At 33.9% G+C, this 25,715-nt stretch overlaps 1 protein-coding gene across 1 annotated transcript; it reads right to left on the reverse strand.

Moving 5' to 3' along the window:
• Positions 1–437: 437 nt before the first annotated feature.
• On the reverse strand, positions 438–23,570 carry LOC126846449 (GAS2-like protein pickled eggs). The gene is made up of 9 exons (XM_050585845.1): positions 23,165–23,570; positions 18,681–18,848; positions 10,809–11,087; positions 10,461–10,685; positions 6,085–6,192; positions 5,906–5,999; positions 5,312–5,402; positions 3,889–4,769; positions 438–1,682 (listed from the first exon to the last, which is right to left on the reverse strand). The coding sequence occupies exons 2-9, from the start codon at positions 18,846–18,848 to the stop codon at positions 1,243–1,245; spliced, it is 2,286 nt and encodes a 761-aa protein (XP_050441802.1). The 5' UTR covers positions 23,165–23,570; the 3' UTR covers positions 438–1,242.
• Between the last annotated feature and the right edge of the window lie 2,145 nt (positions 23,571–25,715).

Genomic DNA, 25,715 nt, shown 5'->3' on the forward strand with positions numbered 1-25,715 from the left:
ATTCCGGGCGTTGTAAACACTACTATTATAAATTACTTAAACACAAATGACGCACAATAAGCAGTTATTAACACACGATAGAACTATTTTCACGTTATCAGTTGTAACAGTTATTGTATTTTTATGCAGAGTGCAAATATACAAATCATACCATCGTCTGCTCGTGCCATTATTTTGATTAAAGTCTATATTATGCTAAAAAAATATGTTTACTATACTGTTATAACATTAGTCGCGTTCGTTAGCAAGCTGGTTGCAACATTATTGTAAATGACGTGGACCGACCAAAACGACAGTGACCGAGTAAGGTGTGTGCGGGTATAACGTTAATATATAATATAAAATATGAACACTTAATATTATACTGCGGTATGACTGTAGAAAAAAAAGTAACAGTTATATAATATTATATATTTTCAATTTTTTTTTTTAATTTTCAATTTTTTTTCTTATATAAATTTCACTATATAATAAATACAAGAGGACTCTGCGATAATAATAATTTAACATTATAATAAATAATACTACCGATAATAGAACGGCCTGAATACATGGTGTTAGTGTAGGTACGACATAAAATAAATAGAATATAGTATTTATAAATTTCGATGACTAATAATAGGTAGAGTTAATTTTTGCAAAAAGGCTATTGCTTTCAATTTTTTTTTTCGTCCGCGAACGATTATTACAAAGATTTTTAATTCAATAAATTATAATTTTTACACATTATTATTATTTAAATAATATCCTTTATTATTATTACACACATACAAGTCATATAATATATTATCTATACACGCGTGAAATCATACAGCGGCCAACGCGGGCCAATAGGTAAACGTGTAAGGCCATATTTTTTTCTCTTTTAGCACCATTCGTTTGCACAGAAACGTCGTTTCTGTCGATAACAAATTTTCCAAACAACAACAAGAATTAATTTTTTAATAATAAATACAATCACGTAGCTGGTTAGTTGCAACAATAATAATAGTTCTCTAAGTATAAACCCTGTACAACGCAATAATTGCAATTACAATAATACTACTACAACTATTATTGTTATATCATAACGGTTTAATCACGACTATAGGTTGTTGTTTTACAAACGCTACAGTAGGTAGGTATTGCATAACATGGGAGGCACCTATGCATGGTAATTAACAATAATAATATTAAGTCTGTTTCGAGTTGAACTTTTTGGATTTTGGGAAGGCAACGACAACGAGGCAACGCGGACGGACTTCACGATCTCTGAACAGGCGCCGGTATCCTGGTCACCATGGCCGAGTCTGGTTTCGAGTCTTTCCTCGGACTGGGCGACAGCGCCGCGTACTGGTTGATGATGTCGGCCACCTGCTGGCAGAACGTGTCGGCCGTGATCTGCGGCCGCTGTTTGCCCGTCCAATGCCGGCCGCCGGCCGCGTTCCACGTATTGTTCCGGCCGAACGCGACCGCGCTGCCCGCCGCTGGACGCCTGTCCGCGGACGGCGACCGGCGGCTCATCTGCGGCGTGGGCGTCTGCGACCGGCTGACGACAGCCGACGACGGCGTCCGCGGTTGCCTGGACGACTGGTTGGTGGAACGGTTCCGGCGGAACGGCGACTGCTGCGGGCTGGGCGTCTCTTTGCCGCCAGCCGAACGGCTACGCGGCGGCCGGGCGACCCGCGTAACTGGAGGTGTGCCTGCAACGTTTCATAAACGACATGGTATTATTATCGTGTCGTGTTAAGTCGTGAAAACCTAATAAGTACCGCCCGTGGTTATAGCACAGACATATAGGCGTGACGACGCGGTGCAACCGTTTATCGATTTTAGTGTTGGGCTTTTCGATGCATATTTTTTTCCATTTATCCAACTACATCTATTTTTTATTATTATTATTATTTATGGAAACAACGTTGACACCGAAGCAGAGCCTGCGTAAGGCACAGGCAATGTAAGTATATCGCCTAGGGCGGGGTTTATTTTTTACAAATTGAAAATATTTAAAACTTGATGTTAGCCTAGATTAAAATAGCGTCTAGCGCCGGATCTGTAATGAGTTTATATATTTGGTCAAAAGTTTATTTTGAAATTGACAACGAAATAATAACGAGAAGTTTAAAACGGAAGTAACATAAAACGTTTTTAACGCGAAAACAATATTTTCCGGCGGATTTCATATTTTAATGTAATATTAAATTATTGTTCTTTCTGAGTTTTTAAAATGTGACAACTGACGTGATAAACTGTCATCTTATCGGTTTTTAATGTTGCAAGATCACTACAGATTTCTAGGCTCAAAACCCAAGATTATGTACATCTTTATGATTATATGATTTTGGAAAGTATTAATTTTTTACGCCGCACCGTAATCGATTTTTTTTTACAGTCTGTACTTTCCACCAGCTTCGATACTTAGCCAAAAACATAAAACTATGTGTAAAAGTTCTCTATTTTATGAGTTATTTTTCTTATTTTTACAATCTTAAGTCAAATAATTTAAGACAAAATAACAGCATTATTCATTAATTTCCGGTAATATTATTTTGTGTGTGTAACTAAATGGAAAAAAGGAATCTACTGATTTGCATCCCTTCTTTACTGCGGAGTAATTTTTTCGCCTCTTCCACTTTCCTCCTGTCCCAACTTTGCAGTCGAGGTCGAGTCGATCGACCCAATCAAATAACTCAAGTGGGTAGACAACTCTGTGTAAAATAATATAAAATTGTTTTTTAAAAAAAACCGAATCGCCGGTCTGAACGTGCAGGTTTCGGTTCGGCGTGTCAAAATGTGGGCGGACTAAGGTAGGCAAATACGAATAATGCGTGTAGATTAAAATATTATTATCGTATCCTGCGGAACTTAAGCGATGATGTATAGGTCGGCCAACTGAAAACATGTTGAACCGTGTAGGGTTTCGACACGGTGGTAGTGAGGAGGCGTTCACGTGACAGCGTGGCCGGCCCCAAAGGATTGGTCAAGAAGGAAAGAAGCCAAAGACGGCGAACCGACATAATAATAATATATTGTAGGTATAATAATTTAAATACACGTGTGAACCCCGTTTGGTTATGAAATCGTTGTCATTACTGTGTTGTGCAATAATGACAAATGAATTGATAGATATTTCTCACTAAACCAAAAATTAAAAATCACTGCAAATACCTTACTCGAGGGACTACCGTGAAACGGACTCAGAAAACAACATTACCGACTTATTGCGCCACGGTCATATGACCGGGTAAAACATTAAATTATAGCTCATACAGCAACAATCGGGCAATGATCACATGAGATTTGTATGCGATTTGTGGGTATCTTTATTGTGTTGTATGTATGTATGTATGCTAGGTACTATAATATTATATCCGTCCGTCCGTACCTGTTGTGTCCTCAAATCCGTCGCTATCGCAATGTTAATTAATGCGTTGGTCGTGCAGTATCGTTCAAACGCGCATGCAAGAGACACACACAAACGTCTACGCAAAGCTACTCTAAAATCGCATCGACGCGACTACGCATAATACGCATAAAATACAATTATTATAATAGTAATAATTTCAAAACAAGATTACCAATCGCGACAAAACGCTGTTGGCCATAATCTACGCGTGGGACATCGTCCGTGTAGTAATAATAATAATGAAAAAACCTAATTATATTGTACACAATTAATTCTATGTGGTGGTCCTGATACTATTACAATACATATGCATGCGAGTGGTGTTTGTCGGTCGTATAAATTGCATTTGAACTCTGAAACCGCGACAGTGGGCAGTAGCTTTTGTTTTACCGCATAATAATTATTATTAGGAATGCCTAAATTTATCGGTTTAAATTTTAAAGAAGAAAAAACAATTTTTATATTGACATAACCTTATTGTACGCTGTACACTGGACGCTTACCGTTTAATTTGGGCACAGCTTTTGCATTGTGGTTGGCTGGCGGCGTAGTAACGATTCCCAAACTCCGGTAGCCTTCGTCCGACACCTCTGAACCGCTATCCGTGCCCACCGGTTCGGATTTCTTGGTTTCTTTGTTTGTCGAATGCGATTTCCTTCTGCCGGTGGTCGGCGAATACTCGTGAGTGACCCGCAGGCTGTCGGACACCCGGTAGACCGGCGTGGTGTCAACGGTGGACTCTTCTTCTCTGACCGTCGAATGTCTCCTCTCGATGGCCGCCACCGGCGTGCCGTTGAGTACGTGATACTGGTCGGTTCCGCGAAAATTGTCGGACACCCTGCACGTGGACGACGTGTCCACGGTAGTGTGGTCGTCGACGGTGTCCGAATACTTTCTCCGGGGTTCGCATTTGTCCACGGACGGTTCCCTGGACAGGCGATCTCCAATTTCGCGAGCCAACTCCGACGTGAAGTTGACCGAAATCTTTGGCGTTGGCGTGTCGTCCACGCCGCTGCGATTGACCGAGGGCGATCGGCTCCTGTTCGACTCGGCCGTCATGCTGGGCACCAGCAGGCGATCGACCGGCGATCCGGCCCGGGGGTTTTTCTGACGGTTGGGCGTCACGGATCTCGACCGGCCGCCGTTTTGCTGCTGAACCGTCAACCGTTCGGTGTTGCGAGGCGTAGGGCTCCTGCTCCGGCGATCTGCGTCCGGAGGCGCGCTCAGTCTAGTGGTCACCCGCGGGGACGGTGATCTGCTCCGACGGCGGCTGGCTCGTCTAGCCGTGTTCAGGCCGCCGGTGGTCAGGCTCAAGCCGCCTGCACAACCGTTGCCGCTGCTGCCCGTGCTCGACGTGGACGAACGACGAGTCCTGGGCGGCGATCTGCAGACGAGAGTCATGTATACCCATTTATTTTTGTTTACATGGTATTTTAAAAGTTAGTTTTAACCAATTTAAGCAGTTCGCAAAAATATTCGGATGAAGTAAAAACAAAAATTGGTGGTACTACATTTTACCGGATTGTATATATTATACCAAAAAAAAAAACAAAAAGGCAAGAATTTTGTAAAAAAAAAAAGAGAAATTTTGAAATAATCGCAATGGTAGTCGTTTCTTTTTCAATAAATCATTTAGATTAACGGTTTGTTAATGATGCGGCGGCGCATAGTTATATATTTATAGGTGGAAACTTGTATTACCGCCCTATATGGTCTCACGATTTTACGGATATATACCTACCTATTATTATTTATAACATAATCTCATCTCGTTCTACACGAATGTCGGTCGTTACTGCATGCGTCGGCAAACGATGCCCTAACAATGCGCATGCAAAACTTCAATACTTCAAACTCGTAATGCGAAAAATAAATTATTATCGTTACTATGTTATTGCCAAAGAGGACCTCGTTCTAAGTACTGACCTGTCATAGTGGACTTGGGCGTGCGATAGTTCCAACGCGGGCCCGCCGCTCTTGACGCCGGTAAGTTTAGCCGACACCGGAGCACGATGAGCTGTCCGAATGAAACATAATAAAAAAAAAACAAATACAAAATAAGCTACTCAAGCTATACGACTACACAAGCATGACCAAATCAAAATAATTTACGACGTTCGTACTACTACTTGTCTATACTTTAGCACACAATAACAGCTCAAATCTCAACGTGCCAGTTTACATGCAATTATAATAGCCCGATATAATATTATGGTGTCTACGCTGGGCACTATACCTATTATTGTTGACCTTGCAGGACGAACACAACAAACGGTGCAGCGGTATTGTTACTATAATTTTTTACACTGTCCTTTTATAAACTATAAACGCTAGTAATCAGTATACATATATTATATACATATAATAATGCGTAGGTATATTTTAATTCACTGTTGGGACACAATACAATAACAACAATACAACGTGCACCGTTCGCATTAAAAAAAAAAAAACTTGGAGGATTTCGCCAGTTTCTTAAGAGTGATTTTTTTTTCTTGTTATAAGGAAAAACCGACTTACCAGTTTTACACCGGCACGGATCGTGTTTGTCCAAGTAATGAGACAGCGTGTCCCATCCACCACCCACTCTGACCATAACGTGACTCCTGAGTATCTGTAAATGTGGCATAACACACGTGACGTTTCTTATGGTGATGATAATTCAAATTATAAATAAATACAAAATTCGCTCAACTCACCCTGACAAATATCAACACTTTAGTGTCGCCAATACGGTATTTGCCCTCCGACACCCTGATCATAGGGAACTGCGTTGGACACTTGCACCTCTCTACCAAATCTCGTACCTATTGCAAAATTTAAACACAACTACAATTATTATTAATAAATATAATAACATAGAACAGTTGTAGGACGACTGAGATTTGTTTATGGGCGCGGTAACCACACCGTACATGGTAATTTGCGTTCAATGGCCCTCGCGGACGCAGGTTCCCAGTGAATTAACTTATGATGAATCACTGACATTAGAAAGTATAAATCAGACTTATATTCGGGAATCGCATATCTCGTACCGACATCTAATGTCAAACTATGCAGCACATGTAAAAAACCACACATTCAGTTTGCTAAACGCGTTGCTCTAATTTTATTTTATTTATTTCCCAAACACGGTCAAATTATATATTTTCACATTCCATTCTATCCTAGCTTAAGCGGCCCATTAAGGGTCGGCGCTGCCTCGTCTAAGGAGGAGCTTTCAAATTTGACTATTTATAATTATTTAAATGATACATTTTAATTGCTATTTTTATTGTTAATAAATTCCAACATTTGTCACTTGAACAGTTTGAAACGACGTGCTTCTTATCAATGTTGTTTAAGTATTATACTAGTCTAGATTTTTATTTTATAATATTTATAATATTATAATAATTGGGTTCGTCCTGTTATATTAAATAAATACGAGTATTAAACAACCCGTTTATAAGGTTGAACTAACAGCAGTTTATTTTATTTCCTCTTCCCATTTAATTAAATTGGTATATATTAATTATAATTACAATATTAAACCAGAAAGTATTTAATTTGTATTACTATCTATATTTCCGTTCTTCGCAGCAGTGCCTACTGAAAACCCGCTTTACTAAAATATTTTATCGTAATCTATAAATGAAAAAAAAAATAATGATTTACCAACTGGACCGCATTTATAAGTCGTACGAGTCAACTAGTGCTATCTCGTCGTTTGATAAAACCGCATTAAACGCCTACAGTTACTGTTTTTTATGAGGTTTTTTCTTTATCAATATGTATATTAAGATTCTACGTGGTCACATATTATAATATAATAAATATACAAAATATACTATGTACCGTTCGTCGTTGACATAATATTATTTATTTTATTATCATCATAAAACGTTTCGCTAAAATAATATCTTAACACAGTGTCCCTTATTGTAAACAGTATAATGCATTTCTTTCAATTCAAATATCTGAACAACAGCAATAGGTATCAGAATTATATTAATTTAATTGCGCTGTTTTCGCTTCCGACGTTAATCGAAATCAGTGTGGGTTATAACCAGCCGTTTGTCGCATGTATTCTGAATTATATTCGATATCGTCTGACAAACAGCTACATGTATTACAATATATTATTATTTTTCAACTCGTTCTGGTCCCGACGGAAACGCATAATTTATAAACGGATATCGGTTTTATGGCCTGGCCGAGCGAAAGGGTGCGTTTTCGACCAACGCACTCACATTTTCAACAAAAAAAAAATGTTTAAAAAAACTAAATAAGTCAAGTTCTACAAAACATTTATAATTATTATATCTCGCCGGTGCCACTCCTTGTGTACATTTTCCATCTCTTCGGTCGGTTCAACCTCACTTTGCCCTAACACCGTTTGTGCAACCAGACCGATTTCGAAAAGGGTTACAACAGTTAACGTTTTGAACTTAGTTCCTTTGGATATAACACCGCACTGCTTACCATTCTCTACAGTCTATATATCTTATGCATACACGTGCAAGAACAAATAACGACTAAAGTATTGTTTCTAGTTCAACGTTCGTCGTAGCGTACAACGCACTCGTTTTGCCAATGAACTTTCTTGATTCGGCCGATTTGTGTTGTTTCAATTAGATTATTATTACAACATAACACAGTGAGACTGTGCATTGATTTCTTTCTCTCGTGTCATTGTACTGAATATTATTATTTTTTTTTTTTTAATTACAACCAAGCCGACTATGTGTTCGTATATTATTATTATAATAATACAAATATATTACTACAATGTTTTTATCATAACTGAGGCGGTGATTCCACACACAAGTTGTGCCTCAGGTTCTGAACGCCGCCGACACCGCGATGGCTATAAGGTCGGCAACTTCGTAGTACCTAGTTCTAATATAATTTTATATAACGCTTTGTTTTCACTAATTCGCAATGTCACTATACGTTTTGTTTTCGTCCAATAAAAATCAAGGCCGCACACAAAGCGTTCTGGCGGCGGCGACGGCGGAGGAGAAATGAAATATTTACTTACCCGAGCATCACGCCAGTAAAAAACAAAACAAAAGAAATTACTAAGACGAACGGTGTATACAAATGTATTCCGCAATATCGAATCGCATCCGCTTAAAAACATTAGCACCGCATCGACGAGTTTGCCACGCGTAGAATAATGTTTTAATGGTTTCGATTAAAATTAAAATTAACTCTTATGATTATTTTTTTCCTGCAGGATGACACTCCATTATCACTTTTTTTTTCTGTTTTTACGTTAACCTTCACCGAAATTTTATTTTTTATACTTTATGTCGATGCACACACGTTATGCTTACTAAACGGTTTATTAGTTAGAAAATCAGTTAGAACGGGTGTTATGTAAAGACGTGTAGTATAATATTATTATTGCCCTTGCAAATTAACTGAAATCTGAATTCGAAAATAATTTTATTAGGATTTTGTAAAGAAAATGCTAAAATCGCATTTGATTATTTTTTCTAACTAAACTGATATAAGATTGCTCAACGAAAGCTCCCAAAGTATTTAGGACAAAATAATTTCCTTATCGTAAATTTTATAGGTTACGGCTATGTTGATGTTAGCAGTAAAAAATACAACGTTAAAATAAATCCTAAAATATGACACATAAACATCCTAACGCGTTTTCATAAATCCATAATCTGTTATAATGTACTCACTGATTCAGTAAGGTACTATGTCACTATTTCTCTCTAAAAATACTTACTACCCTCATATTTTTTTAAGTTAAATTACTTCATATTTCCTGGTTAAACTGTATTATAATTGCAAGGCTATCACAAATAATACTTAACTGTGTATTAGTTAACTATAGAGTTAATGATAACTAAGCCATTCATTGTATGGACTATATTCTCTCAAAAAATGATATAATATGTTTTTATTAACAGAAGTAATGAACTTGATAAAGTTTTAGTTGGGAGTGTGAGCAATGAAAATAGCAGCAATGTACCAAATTCTTAAATTTTAAAATAGTTACCTTTAACTATTATTATTTAAAATGCATTTATTATTAGCAGATACTATTTTTTTTAAATAAGCATAAATTAAATAATATATATCCTTGGGTTTGAATTTCAAAAATCGAGTTTTGCAAAATAATTGAGAAATAATAAAAATGTTAAACATGTACAAATGTTGAATTTCATCAATAGAAAGTTTTCTATAAAGTAGAAAATAAATTTAGAAGTAGGTATCCTTAACAAATCAGTCAACATAACAAAAACCTAATACTTAGAAGCATAATATTACAATGTATCAGAATTATATGAACATATTGTCTTTATTAACTATATTATACTAATAACTAAAAATATATTTTATGATTTAAACTAACCATAACTTGAGGATTATATTTTATATATTTTTTTACCTCCTCGTCTTTTAGATCATAATTTTTGATAAAAATAATAATTAGTTAACGTTATTTATTTATCATCATAAAACGCTTACTCTATAATTTATTTTATCGCAATTATTTTTCGTCTATTGTTTAATACAGCCACAGGCAAATTTGTATGATCCATTCTCGATATAATAATATAATATTGTGTTTTTAAATTGTAAAATCATCGTCACACGCATTTCACTTTTTTATTTTATCTAAAGATCGCCATATTCACTCCTATTATGTACAGTATTATGGAAATCTGATTAGTCTTTTACTATGAAAATAATCGTACGAGTCGCAGTTCCACAAGTCATTAGACATACTATCAAGATAGAATTATAAAAAAAGAATACGGCAAATGTTTTGTCGGTCTCATGGTTAAAGCCATTCTTTAATAGTCTGCCCACTATCCAAACACTACATAACATTATATTTGTTCTATATAAAGTGTAAAGTGATGTATGATTTTTTTTCCCCGTTATGGCCGTTCAAAGAATCAAACCTTATCACAGAACGCTGATGGTATATCAAATACACTCGCAATACCAAAATGTATAAGACGTTTTTTTTCCCGACGCAACAATGTCGATGCTTTTTACTTTCATAAACTGGTACTACTATTATTATTATTATTATTATTATAGACACGTTGCAACTTACCATTTCGTCCAAGCTCTTTAGGTCGTTCGTGACGATTTGAGGCAACGGTCCGTATTCCGTGAGGTCTTCGCCGTCACTCAAGTCAGTGTCGTCGCCATCGTTGAAATCGGTACCCTGCGAGTACTGAGCGTATTTCTTGTCGGCAGCGATTTCCCGGTCGATCTGCCTTTCCATCTGCACCAACATGGGCGCCGGTACACCGACCCTGGCTCCTCGCCTGGCCACCTGGAAAACCATGGAAATGCCATACTTACAGCAAAAAAAAAACATGTATGTCTAAGCGCAATAACTGCTTTGTACGCAGGTATGGTACTACACAGTATGGTAATGGCTCTCGGGATAAGCTACCTCGAGCAAACAGAGTATCACGTGTTTTTCGTTTTTGCGCATGATCAGGTCGTCGGTCTCGAATAGCAGACATTCGAAAACTCCCAGTCCGTTTCTGCACCAAGTGATAAAATTGGAAACGTTGTCTCTGGCGAAAAACGTGCCGGGCTTGGCACCGGGAAGGTATCTCACGGCTGGTAACTGTAGAACTATGGTTGCTATGCCGCTAATGTTAGATTTTCCGGCCGCTTGCCTCCGGTTTACGTGGTCTTCGGCATAACTCCTGACGCAATTAGCGTGCTAAACAAAAGAAAAAACCAAGAAAACATTACTTCTATTGATATAATTACATTACGTTTAACAATAATATATAAATAAATATTTTTTTTTTATGTAACAACTCGAAAATTAATCAGAATTACCTAAAAAATAAGTTACAGTTTTGAAGTATAACAATAATACCTTCAAGAAGTATATTTTAACAATTATACAGGAACAATAACCCAACAATTATATTGTATCTATGTATTACGTCAATAAATAATGTCATCGAATTTCAAAGTTAAAACTTGAAAAAGTCCAGCTAAATCACTAAAAATGTTAGTTCCACCTCAAATTTAAAGAATTTAGCTTTCTCGGAAATCCTAATACAATACTAAAACTTATAAAAATAGTCATACATCTAATCATAACCTTTTATACGTAGGTACTTCATAGGTTATACCAACCAGTTATCTAATTTTGTAACTCACTCAATTGGTTAGCATGTCAAGGTCGATTATTAAATATATAACCAACATTTTTATATACACTATAATGATATGTAATCGTTGACCAATTTTATTACCTTAACATAACATTTTTTTTTTTTTTTTTAACTAGTTGGTCTGATTAATTTATATCATATATGTTAACATTACACATCATATTATACAAATAATTTTGTGAAAGAAGTCTACAGTAAGATGTGTTAATTTCTATTAGTCGCAAGTAATAGCATGTTGTTATTCTAGTTTAGTCTATTTAATATGCCTAAATGTATAGAAACATACTTATTGTGTTATTTGCTACTGTAAAAAAAATCGAAGATAGTCAACAATAACAATTTTTCATCTATTTCTATAGAGTTGTAAAACACACATAGTGTCGTAGATCAATCATTTAACATTCTCGCTATATTATACTAAATTGTTTGTGCATATACCTACACATAAACATAACTAAAATCGGGTCAATCCATTGTTATTGACACAAGGTTAAATTTTCAAAGGCTTCTGAATACACTTTTATTCAATAATCTACATACGAATGCACTAATGTATGTGTAGGTACGAGCTCTAAACTAACAGACAAATTATAATTTTCACGCGTATAATATCTGTCGATACTGTGACCCAATAAAATATAAAACGATTATTCATGGCGTTAATCGATGTATACCTGCGGTGTGAAATGTGAATAACATTCGAGCTATTATCAAATTCAACTAACATTTTGTTTCTACAAATAGCAATAACGTCATTTCGGTGTTAGTGGGTGAGTGAATGTTTGCCATGCAATGTTGATTCAATGATACCAGAAAGTTTTCGCAGCCTAATAGTGAGCGTTCAGTAGGTATAAAAATTCTACTTTGTTTTACTGTGTTACGGTACTAATTTTCAATTGGTTAATCTATAAAAAAAATCCACACAATACACACTTATAGTTTTCGAAAAAAAAATCGAAAAGACAATGTAGGGCAAAACGTACTGCGACAATAATAAACCGTGGAAATTTTCCCAACGTAATGTCGGCTTAAAAATAAGAAAACTTGCATTGAGAATATTCCTATTTTCTTTATCGTCAAACGACTATTTTTGTTTTACCCGGCGACACTGCTGCGTTTTGCTATTTTGGTCAAACCCAAGAAGCGCCGCGTTTCGCTTTCCAGTGGACTGGAAATTACCGACAGTGGCCCAAAACTAATGGAAAACTAAGTGTTTCCTGTAATTTTCCACGACGAATAAGATCATAATTATGTACTTTTAAACTTGAACCACCGAGGGAAAGCGTTGAAGAACACATTATCGACACTTTGATAAAAAGACCCAGTATTCCAAATTCATACGTTCCAAAACACAATCCGATGGAATTGGCCGTCGTGTAAGTGTACTTGTCATCTGAATTTTTCTTTTGACAGTGTACACGGATAATAAGGATCGATAGCCGGTGTAGCTCCGGTGGAATTATTTACCTATTAGGTATGACTCGATGTAGGTATAATGCCTTAAACACGCGCAGTACCTGTAATAACAAGGCACGCCGAATGAACGATGTGGTCGTGCCGGACGGGATCGGTTACGGACACGGTTTGCGCAAGGCTCTCTGACCGTTATGAATGAATAGCAGTTTTGAAGTTTTTACACGTTCCGTTGTGGCCGCCGTCAGTGTAGGTACGTCATAGGCGGTGCCATTCATCCGAAACATCATTTGCAGTGGCCAAGACGTAAGCAACAGACGGCCACGATGATCGGATAATATTATTGTTGTCTGTCGCGCTACACCTTTAAACCCGATCCGATCAGTCCTGTACCTATTCACACACCCATTTATCAAACGTGGAGTTTAATTTTGTAATAAGAAACGGTAACCCGATACACGGCGCTATCCCACGTCGTTTGCTTGGGGAAAAAACAGTTACTTACCGAATAATTGACTCGTACTGCGATATTAATATACTTATACCCGATAAAGTCGTTATATGAATCCGTTTTAGAAGAGCATGGCAGAATTTCAGAGCACCGATGTATCTCGCTCGCTAGATCGTTGGCATCGCAACATCTATTGTTCAATATTATTGAAAAGCCTGTCGGTGCGGCATTATCAATAATCGCCACTCATCCCGGATCGGCCTGACCTACTAACCGGACGGCCGGGTCGTTTGATTTTGCTTCGGTCCGCAAATCTGCCGGGAAATCTCACAGGTTTAACGCTTGCACATCACACCGCAGACGTCTGTGTGTCGTTTCGATACCGTTAAACAATTTCTTACATTTGGTATACCCATAATAGCGTTCCTGTAGTAAACGCCAAGTCTATACCCGTGAAAAACAAACCACACGTACCTACCTAGCAGTAAATCAGGAACGCGGCGACTTGCAGTAGTTCTGCGGTATAGTTTAACGAAAAACTAAACATACATGCCGATAATTACACGTCTACTCCTATCCATTATATAAATACAGGCTCCAGCAGGTGGTAATGATAATAATAATAGAAATATTATCGCGTGTACAGTTATGGCGAAGACGACGAACCCGACGTGTGTAATAGATTTTTTGTTCTCTACTTCCCGCAAAGGTCAAAAATAATTGACTCGCGCCGCATTCGATTTAAGTGTTAAAATAATAATAATAATAATTATAATTGTTATTTTCATTACGAAAATCTCATAGACGAAACGGACGTCATACCTACTCCGGCAGCGTTTCCGGAGTTCGGTCATGCTCTGAAAGAAAAATTGCATTATATAACCATGGGAAATACATACAAACGAACCACTTGAACTTGAAGAATTATTACGCGTTACTGTTAATGAAATGCGTTTTACGCTTTTTACATTGTTTGTTGCGCGTTTTAAAATTACACATAACAGGTAACGATAAAGTAAGTACAAAAAAAAAAAGATATACTAGTTACCATAGCATCTTATATCTTGCATGTAAAAGTTGTAATCCAGTGTTGTTTACCATAAATCACCGTTATCAGATCAACCATAGGAGTGCCTAAGTCGCATAATATGTTCGCCGCGACCGCTATCAATTTGTCGATTGACCAATCTTGTTAGTAGTTGTTAATTTAAGAAAAAATAACATTTACTATATTATTATGCATAAGTGCATTAAAGTTACATGATGTCGCACGCATTTGTGGCCGCGATAGAGCAATAAACTATCTAAGGTAGGTAGAATAGGGGAAAGGCAACCGTTGTAGAGTGAAATGAGGATAATTGCGTTGAAACACTGTTTGGCGACTATCATTAATGTATATATCTATGCTAATGTTATCAATTTTAGTCACGAAAAAGTGCACCGGGCCCCACATATTGTATAGTTACTACCTACATTGCAGCTAAAAATCACATTCGACTAAAAAAATTGTTGGATAAATTCAGAAATTTAATCAAAGAAAAAAAATTAAATATTGTATACGACGAGTACTCTTAACTTTTCCTAAGGAAGAGCTCAAAAATAAAAGTCATATTTTTAGTAACTAATGATAATAGTAATACTCAATAGTTATGAAATGGACACATTGCATAAGCCTTACTTATGGAGTAATGACTTTGTGTCATTCGTACAAAAAAAAAACAAGATTATTCCTTATTATTTTTTAACACATAAACGACCCATTTATCCCAGATTATAGGCTTTTTCGTTTTTTTATGATATGGGTTTTATGTTTTATAGACTTTTTGAACATTAATCAATTATTAATGTATCAAAGCGTGAATTTTTTTATCGTAAAAATATATTTATAAAACTGGTCTTTACTTCGCTTAGAAGCTCCCGCCTCTAATGACTGTTTTATGTATTTTAGAGTTTGTGGTAACAACTAAGTAATAAAATAACAAAATATTAAAAAACACCTTTCACTACAAAAAAAAAAAAATCCACCTTTTAGTAGTAATCTGTAACGTACACGCTTGTTTCGATAGCAATGCTATCACAACAGACTGAACTACTTCTAAAATTTGCGCTATATTCTGCGGTGAAGGGTGTTTTTTAATATTTTATTATAATATATGCGAGTCATTACTATTACTTCATATACACATATTATCACACTGATCAATTATAATTGTTTTGTGAAGTTGGTGACCCCCCGGCCCCCCACCCACTATGACAACAATCTAAAGACGCGCCTGTACATATAATGAACACCATCAATAAATAGACGGAGCACGTTGTACGTGATTTCCTACAGGAAAGAGAAAATCGTGCTACAAATCATATACGCCATACAATATTGTACAGCGGTATGCGGAATAGAAACTCCTGTACATACTCTTGTTGTTCGGTAAAAAAATAAAGGAGCATTTAAGATAATAATAGTATCTATGAAAATAAAAGTACGAAAATCTAAAGAAATTGAACGGCACTGATGACTACACGAGATACGAGTTGCAATAACGTGGGACACATAAGCAAAACTATATAAGTATCAGTACGACGCTCTTATTTTATGACTGATTTGTGTACACTACAAGATCTAATGAGTACAAAGAACACTGAATACCATTAATGGATGTTTCCTCCATTTCCTTAAAACAATCCCACTCAAGACTAAATATTATCGTTTAAATAACGACGAACAGAACAGTAATTGCTTGAAAACGATTTCTAGACATTGTATTAGATATTAGAAATATGATAAAATGTATAGTAGTCATCGCGTAATGATCCATTTATTATTATTATATCGAGATTACATATTGTAAACATAGGCAATTTTTATTTTATATTAATAATGAATATTTATGATAAACAACCATTAAAAAGATTATGAAACTCGATGGAACGGTTGTGATTTTGTATAATTATCCAAGTTAATTGGTCAAAGAACAAAACATATTAAATCCCCCAATCTGATGTTCTAAATATTGTATTATAGTATTATTATTATTTTATTTTATTATACGAGTTGAGCCTTTTGGTAATAATACAAGTGCACTTACAAATTACAGAAATGGCAGTTGGCACATGGAACATAATATTATAACTTTACAAACAACTAATTTACTATAGGTTTGTTGGATTTTATCTACCCTTACAGACTCCAAAAAGTTTTTTTAAAATAGCCGAATTAGTTCCAAATTTTTAAGGCATAGTATTAAAATATACACGGAAAAACCGAGAAAATATCAAAAACCCTTTTCCCTAGAAGGGGTGGAAACTTTTTCGTTGTTTAGCTTTTTGGGGCTTAAGATCTGAAAATTATACTGAAGTTAAATCTAGAGTAAGTCTATAACATATAAAAAGACAATAAAGGAAAAACTGAAAAAGGAGAAAATTTACACTTTGGCCATAGAAAATTAAAAATATATTTTAATTATATTGTAAATTACAATGCATCGACAACATATTATAAGCAAACGATCAACTTTAATCGTATCCACTAAACTACTAAATATATAATTTTAAACTCATTATTGTCACTATTTTATCGATAATAATTGTATTTCTACCATCTACGGATTTGCATCGGAGCATTTATTTAAAAGTGATTTTTTCACATTCAATTGTAATAGTTAACATAATTCCTGAAGATCTGTAGCTATCCTCACTATGTCCCCACCCCACTGTACTGTCTGTTTTTTATTTACTTAGTTTGGTCTTAAGCTAATAGATTTTCTTTTTAATATTTGAAACAACCCTTAGTCTTTAAAACAACCAGTAACTTCTCACATCGTGCGCTTAACTCTAAAGAATGTATATATTTGCGCGTTACAAGGATTATTTTATTTACATAGTTGTCAACAAGATACTATTATTATCAACTATATTGCCCAAAAGTATATCTGTCTTTCAACGATAAAAACTCATTACTTAAGTATGAACTCATTGGAAATAACAACATGATAGAACCTTGAAATGCATTTTAAAACATTTAAGTGAATGCTTGAACTTTAATATAAATGCATGTTAATAAGGTTAGGTCATGTTATCTAAAACAATGAGTCATGTAATATTTGCTACAGGTAAGTATAAAATAAGTAATACAAATACCTATCTTGGTACATTCGTATTATTAAAAAAATATATTATTATAAAATAGATTTTCCAAATCATACTGACGGTAAATAAAATACCATCCCGGATATATTATTAGAATTATTAATACTCAAATAATTATACGTAAAATATTAATTTATTATGTAAGTAACTATTTACTTTTATACCATGTATTTTTAGTTTTGCTAATAATTTTGATGATACTATGTATTTGATTATTTAAAATTATAAACATGCTTCTTGAATCCAATACTTGTATAAAAACAATTTTTTAAAACAAAATAGATATAAAAACGGAAATAAAATTAATAAAGTAAAATAGAAATCTACATAGATAGACAGTCCATAGTATCCACCAAACAGCTTCAAAATACATTTGATGATATAAATCGAAATTACTGTACGGATCATTTAAGCCTTAATTATAATAATTGTTTTGTTATACAAAATATATTTTATAAAATTCTTGAACATAATGTTTTCCACGACATAACCAGGATCAAGGATGTCATATAAATAGGTTACTTAAGTATGTTATCATTGTTTTTATACATAGACTATGACATTGTTTGCCAAAATGCAATCTATCTAAAACGAAAAGTGAAAGCGTTTCGCGTAAAAATGGAACATTATAATGGTATCAAACAAAAATACATGAAACCACACTACATTTCATACCTATTTTTTTTACTAATATTTTATTAAATGAAAATAGTCGAGTGATTATTTTGCATTACCGTACTGGACCGAGTACTTATCTATAATGCCCAATTCAATCTACACCATACTCGGTGCAACAAAAAAGGAATGTCATAGTTTAAAAATACATTTACTTGGACAGAAATAATGACCTTTTCGAATGGAATCTTCCTGAGTAATTTTAAAACCTCAAACACCGTAAGATACGTTTCATTGCCAAGTCTTAATAAAACAAGTTATATTTTATACAAGTAACCTAACGTAATAATTCATTTTAAAGTAAATAGCCCACAGTAACTTTTTGTTTTGTTATACCAAAATAGTATTGTTATGAGGAAAAAAATTAACAAAATTCAATTCAATTGTATCAAATTAGTTTACAAAAGTAATTGACTAGAAAAAAAAATCCAATTAAAATTACCTTGCAAAGAGCAACACCGGTATCTAGTCTATCCATGAAATTGTTCACGTTTATGTAAAGTTCAGGATATAAACCGTTTAGCCATTCAGCCAAATCTTCTTTCATGGCGTACAGGTATTCTTCACTCGACTTGAACGGTCGAAAAGACCGTGACTCCAGTAACGCCATCTGCAACAAAACAAATATTTTTAACCAAACCACACAGAAAACGTATCAAAAACAGGAATGTTAAAACTTAAAAAAATATACTATATATTATGCTAAAACATTACATATTACTAGATAAACGTTGTTACAGCTAGTCATTTTAATTAATTTCCACATGCCAATAGCGTGTCTTATTAAACAACTACCTATTCAGAACCTTCAAATATGAAGTGTCCTTGGCAGTACCTATAATGCATTGGACATACAGTTTTATGAAAAAAACTTGATTCTAAAATTAATTCAAAATATGTGTGCGTGAATGTATTCATGTCAAAAATAATAAATTATCATCGCTAAACCAAAATAAACACTAATTAATATTAATTGGAAAAACGTTAACTACAGAAGTCAAATAACATCAGTTTCCTAAATCGGACAAGTGTTACATCATTTGATATACCTAATGAATTAATATATGCGGTTGCATAATATAATATTTTTAAAAAAAAACTAAGACCTCTCGACTTTACTTTATTACAAAATCTAAATAAAAATTGCATTGTGTATTATCATAGTCTTCCGATTTCACGATGTTTTCCGTTCATGTTATTTTCCTTTATTGCCCATTGTTGTACATAATATAAAAAATATTTTAAAAAAAAAGGTTAGAAACCTTTTCACTAATATTGTTATTTCATTATTCATTAAAAGCAATGCGACTGTGCTACAAAATTTTGATTATCACGGATAATTCGTTATGCCGAGTTCAAGCACCTGAATACCATTGTTGTCACCGGGCACTAAGCTTAAAGAGGTTTTTTTTGTAATTATTGTGATCACATTTTTTTTACAAATAAAAATATTGTCATTTACAAGAATATGAAATATAGACTTAAAAACGATTTTATTAAATCATGAAAATGTATAGGTACTAGCTGCAAAGAAATATTTAATTTTAATTAAATAATGTATTTTGAAACAGTTTAAGAATAATTAATTTCTGTATAAAAACCCCTATTCCAATAACCAATTTATTTATAGTTTATATAAATTGATTTGTTGTTTAATACCGAAAGATATTATGAAGCTAATATATTGTTTTTCATTGATATTTATTGTTTATAAATATTTATTATTGTAGTTATGTGTATAGTTTTTTTTAATTAATAAACAAAAATGATTACTTATGCGGTTTGCGTTTATCTAATGCAAAAACTTAATTTTACTTACTTAAATACATTCGTCATGATTGACCTATGACATAATAACACATTTCTTAATTCCTCCATTTACCTATTTCGTGACTACAGCAACTTATGAGTTGTAAAATAATGATACGATGTGCATGTTTTAAAGGATTATTATAATATTAATAATTATTTTACTTTGCCAAAAAAGGCAAAGCACACTTATATTAATTATAATGCTAGTTTTTCAATTGAGCTGTATTGAATGATTAAAATTAACCGGCACAGCATTTATTTATATTTATAATAATTTCGAAACTATAAACATATTAAAACTATGTACAACACCAAAGATCATGTATTACCTACATCCTGTGATCAAACTTACAACGCATTATGTAATCACGAAACACTATCGAAGTAAACATTGAACATCATATAATTATTTATACTGCTTTAGGTATCAAAATTATGATTATGATTATGAACCAAACTATTTATGAAAATATAAACGCAAAAATACAAAAGTATTGTTTTTGTTATTTAATACATTTTACAGGAACGACAATGTAAGAGAAACGTACACAAGCAGATTGTGAAGCCAAAACGAAAAACACACGTGTGGTGCATAGTAGTATATTATCTAGTCACCCACGTTACTATTTTATAACGGACCATCACCAAATTAGGCAGGTTATTTATGCTTTGCGGGAAGATTTTACTTTTGTATAGTGTCATAATTCCAAACAACTATTATACAGAACGCAGAATTACCTACTGCGTATATTAACGTGCTTCTAATAATGATGCTGGTATATTATGCGATGTTACAACATTTTTATTGAATACAGAAAATAATAAATTGTATTTACATGAAACACTTTAAAAAAAAAAAACATTACCAATATACATTATGATAATTTTTACCTTTTCAGAGTACATGGCCACATCACTTTAAATAATTTAAAATATATTTTAACTAAAGTTAGAATAATAACATATTACCTATAACAAAAAAAAAATGATTTGTTTTTAAAAATATCACTCAAATTCTAACAATTAAAATAGCAGTGCTTAAATCAAGAATTTGAGGGTACCATTTTCAAATTTATTTAAGCCTTAAATACTAAAATATCACTTTCCATTTTTCAGAATTACTCGAAAAAATGTTATCCCGTTCTCATTCGGGCTAATTTTTTTTGTGTACTTTCCTAACCTAATTGAAAAAGAGTCGACAGTTTCAAACTCCCTAACTAAATATAGATGACACGGATCTAATATCCATAAAGACGAGTATTTTAATTGTGTATAGAATTTTGTCCACTGTATTAGAGGTTCCAAAAAATTACTTTTAATCCCTTTTGTTATTTTGAATTGCACAGCTTATTCTTAATCTGAAGGAGACGCTGTTCGATGATGTCTGAATTCAAAATAGAAGTATTAATCCTTAATCTTTAAATTATACTGAAATCATTTTTATAATTATTTAAATTTTTAAATGTAATTCTCAATTTTGTATATGTCATATTATGTTAAATATTTTGTTGCTACTTTGTTATACCATACGAATAACTACATTTAGAATTCAATTAAGGCAAATATAGATTGTGTTGTGAATTTTTAAGATTACTATAGAAAATAAAAATCAAATAAAAGGTCTAATAACATAATTCAATAACTGCACTTAGTAAATAGTATATAATATTGTCATACAAAGATAAACAAACTGATAACAGAAACGGATGAGCTAGCGGTCTTTCTAATATTTAGCTTCCGCGTTAAAAAGCAATACGGAATCGTTAAAGATAAGTAATTTTACACAAAGGCCGAACACACCCTATCTTATCTCTCACAACACATGCGACAGTAGCGGTTTAACGTCCATAAAACTATCAATCGTTAGTCATAGCATTAGTTTTCTTTCTTTTTCGTTTAACTTCAACATATTACATAGCCGTTGGATTAATCGTTAAAATGTAATCTTTACCGAGTAGACGTCGAGAAATTTCGTTTTTATTGATGTATATTGTATACATGTTTAGATTGATATGTATAAGCACAAAATATAGCCTGGATATTCTAGGGGAGTCTAAGGTCCAAACAGTTAGGTTAAAAAAGATGTCTCGGAGCTAGGAAGTTGCGTTTTTGGGTGTGCTTGAACAATTTTTAGGAAGTGTATAGACTATTCCGACCCCATCGTTTTTATTGTTTTTTAACGAGAAACAAATTTTTTAAAAGGCTAACGCGGATGTATATATAACCCGCACGCGTTAGACAGTAGGTCTACAGTAAACTATAGGGTGTAGCGTGTACCAGGTACCTAGTGTGTAGTAAAAGCGTAGCGGTTTATCGACATTCTCGGCGGCCCCGGCGTTGGCCAAACCTGGATTGGTACGGGCAATTTTTGCGCATTGCATTTAGCGCAATCGATTTGCCACCCCCTGTACCGAGACACCGTACAAACTTTTCGGTCTCGGTTCCTGCCGCCCGCACAATGCACAAAACAACCTATTTCGGTCGGAAAATGCATTATTTTACAGTGTGCTCTTCAAACGTTATGCATACATTGTTATACCCATAAAACACTGCACGTGGTGTGTGTGTGTGTGTGTGTGTGTATGCAAGTCAGTCTTACAGCATTCAAAACGTGTATAATATAGTGTTGTATCGATTCATGCCGTGGTGACCGTGCACGCTGCATAGTTCGACGGTCCGTTAATGGGTTGCAGGCCACTTTAATTGCTTGTATTATATTATTACACATTGGGGTGAACGAGATACCGGCCTTGTGCGAGCATAGCGGAGGGAGCCAGACGATTTTCAAATGCCAGATTATAATTTAAAACGCCGGTTTGTCTGCCGATATCCAGATTATACCACACACAGACATAAACTCCCGCATCCGTTTTGTTACAATAAAATGAATACCCGAAATCCACAATTCATTCACCCGAATTATTATTATAAGCCCTTTGAGGATAAGGAAATCACCAATTATAAAAAAATCTGTCCAACTCCTAAATCCAAAGTAGTACAATATAGTTATAATATAGGGTAGCACTACAAGCTACAGAGAATTTTACATTAGTGATTAGTGATTGCTTAGTGACCGCAGTGAGTGTGTAAATGCCTAATTATTACAATACTAACCTCGGACTCGTCTGTAAGTCTGGTATGTAATTCGTACGATCGAATAAAATCGTCGGCTTTGGTCGAGTGTGCAAGATAGATATTATTAATATGTTAAATTGTAACGGTAAAGCGAGTAGATATTTTTCACGTTATCCATTGTTGCGTGTCGTAGCCGTTTTGACGGTCATGTATTATTTTTTAAATTTAAACGTGGCGAGTAAATAAATTCATAAAGCTTTAATAAATATATATACATTCATAATAAATTAGCAACTATAAATAATAAAAAAAAAAAGTTTAAAAAAAACGAGTAAGCGATAAAAAAAAATGTAAAAAGGACCGCAGAGAGATGCACGGCCGAAATCGCAGACAAGACTGCCGCGCGGCGACTGCTTCGGAGCACGGCACACGTTGGATTATCTTTCCACGCCGCCTTCCACCATACCAAAACTCATGGTCATACGGTATAATATAGCAACAGCAGCCCTACCCCAATTCAGTCTCTTTGGCATACACGCACGGCTGTTGGTCTTTCGGTGGCTCACGTGGTGTTGTCCACCATTCCCACCAACGACGGCGAAGCTGACGTTTCGGTACTCGGGTAGCGCTAAACGGCCGCTATAATACATTATACAGTCAAGACTCAAGCATAATAAAAATAAAAATTAATTTTTTTATGCTAATATTCAACGCTAAAAAATATCGTCATCGAGTACCACACGGGTACACGTACACCGTAAATATGCACAGGTTCGCTGACATGAGTCTTAGCTGCCGACAAACGTGCAAATACAAAAAGAAAAAACGGCACACTATACCTGTGTAATCATTTAAATCTGTAGCTCTCGCGTATCTTCTTGTCAGTTTTTTTATGAATGAATATTTGGTGCATAAACATAATTAATATATATTTATAAAAAAAATGTAATAGTCAACGTGTTTTTGTTACTATTTACTAATGGCTTACAAATAATTAGGGTGTTAAAATAATTACCATAACAGCTATACAATAGCTAAAAGTATGTGCATTGAAATTTTGCAGCTGACGGACGATTAATTAAAAACGTAATACTATTTATTTGGTTACCAATAAATTATATTAACACTCGAAACGTTTGTGTTTACAAAACAGTTATCCTGTAGATAATAAATATTTAAATTTACATTAATTAATCAATGCATTGATATATCATTTTTTTTTTTACTGTTGTCTGTTGAATCTAATGAATAGCTAGCCAATAGCCACGTCTAAATTTGGGAACAATTACTTGCTTAATAATACATAACATACATCACTTAAATAATTTATAATTTATAATTTATGGGAATATTTTAAAATTATAGCTTATAAACAAACACAGTTTAAAAATAATAATTAATACATCCTATTTCAAGTCAGTATATCTTGTTGCAATAAGTTTAGTACCCATAAACATAGTATGATTGTATTCCATTGAAGACGGTAAAACAAAAATTTCAAAATATAATACAAAAGTGACTAGAATTATCTCACGGTTTAGTTTACAGATACTATTAGGTAACAAATGCAAATTGCTCAAATGTTTGCAAATTTTACTTTCCCTTGATTATAATGTCATGTATAACTTGCATAAAAATACCCGTGAGTGTTATTGTAAATAACTGAGATTTTCAATTCAAAGTGCGCAAGCAGATCTATTTGCGTGCAAATAAGGAGAGTTATTGCGTGATCGATAAATCGTTAGTTGTACTTAATGTTTTACATTGTTCTTTAGTTATAAGTTGTACTTGTACATTATTGCTGCCAATGTAGGTACAATAAGTTAGGTACAATAAGCTATTTTAATTTTATGTGGAACAGAGAAAGTATTGTTTTTACAAATTTGTGTTTTTGTTTTCGTGTCTGGACCTGCGATATCTCCTAAATTTCTGAACGAATTTCTTCATGAAACCCCAATGTGCTAGCTTTTATTATAAATTAAATTATATAATATTTAATTTATTTTGTTATGGTTTATGAAAATAATTTGTATTCGGGTATTCAATCGAAACAACAACTACCTATTCGATATAATGTAATTATTTTTAACACTAAATGCCAAATGACATTATATTGGTACTCGGAAGACAAAGAGTGGGGCAGTACTCCCTTTGATAAAATAAGTTCCAATCTTAAACGCTAAAATATTAATAAAAACGCAATTGTTGAAAGACAAATTGTTTTATATAATTGTTGTGTATCTTGGTGATAACGGCAAAATATAATATCGACTTTTAAAACTCATAAAAATGTAAATTTACATTTTTGAAGTTTTTCAGTTTTCTTATAAGAATAATAACTTGAGCTGATGTTCACTGCAGCTGAGTGTTCTATGCAGTACGCACACAGACGTTGTCGGTCCCTATTCCCAACCCCATTTTACCACTGCAAGTTTTGAGAGAAGGCTTATAAGTTATAAGTTATAAATATAAATAAAGCCAGCAATCTAACGCTAAGCTTGAAATTTAACATAACATTTTACAAAATAGGATACCAATTAAAAAAATGTAATAAAAAATACAACCATTGTTAAAAAAATTATGATCGTTT

Source organism: Adelges cooleyi, unplaced genomic scaffold (genome assembly GCF_023614345.1).
Source record: "Adelges cooleyi isolate 19-005CV unplaced genomic scaffold, UGA_ACOO_1.1 ACOO_flye_CR_arks_rails_tigmint_CR_PRNA_9, whole genome shotgun sequence".
Classification (NCBI taxonomy): Eukaryota; Metazoa; Arthropoda; class Insecta; order Hemiptera; family Adelgidae; genus Adelges; species Adelges cooleyi.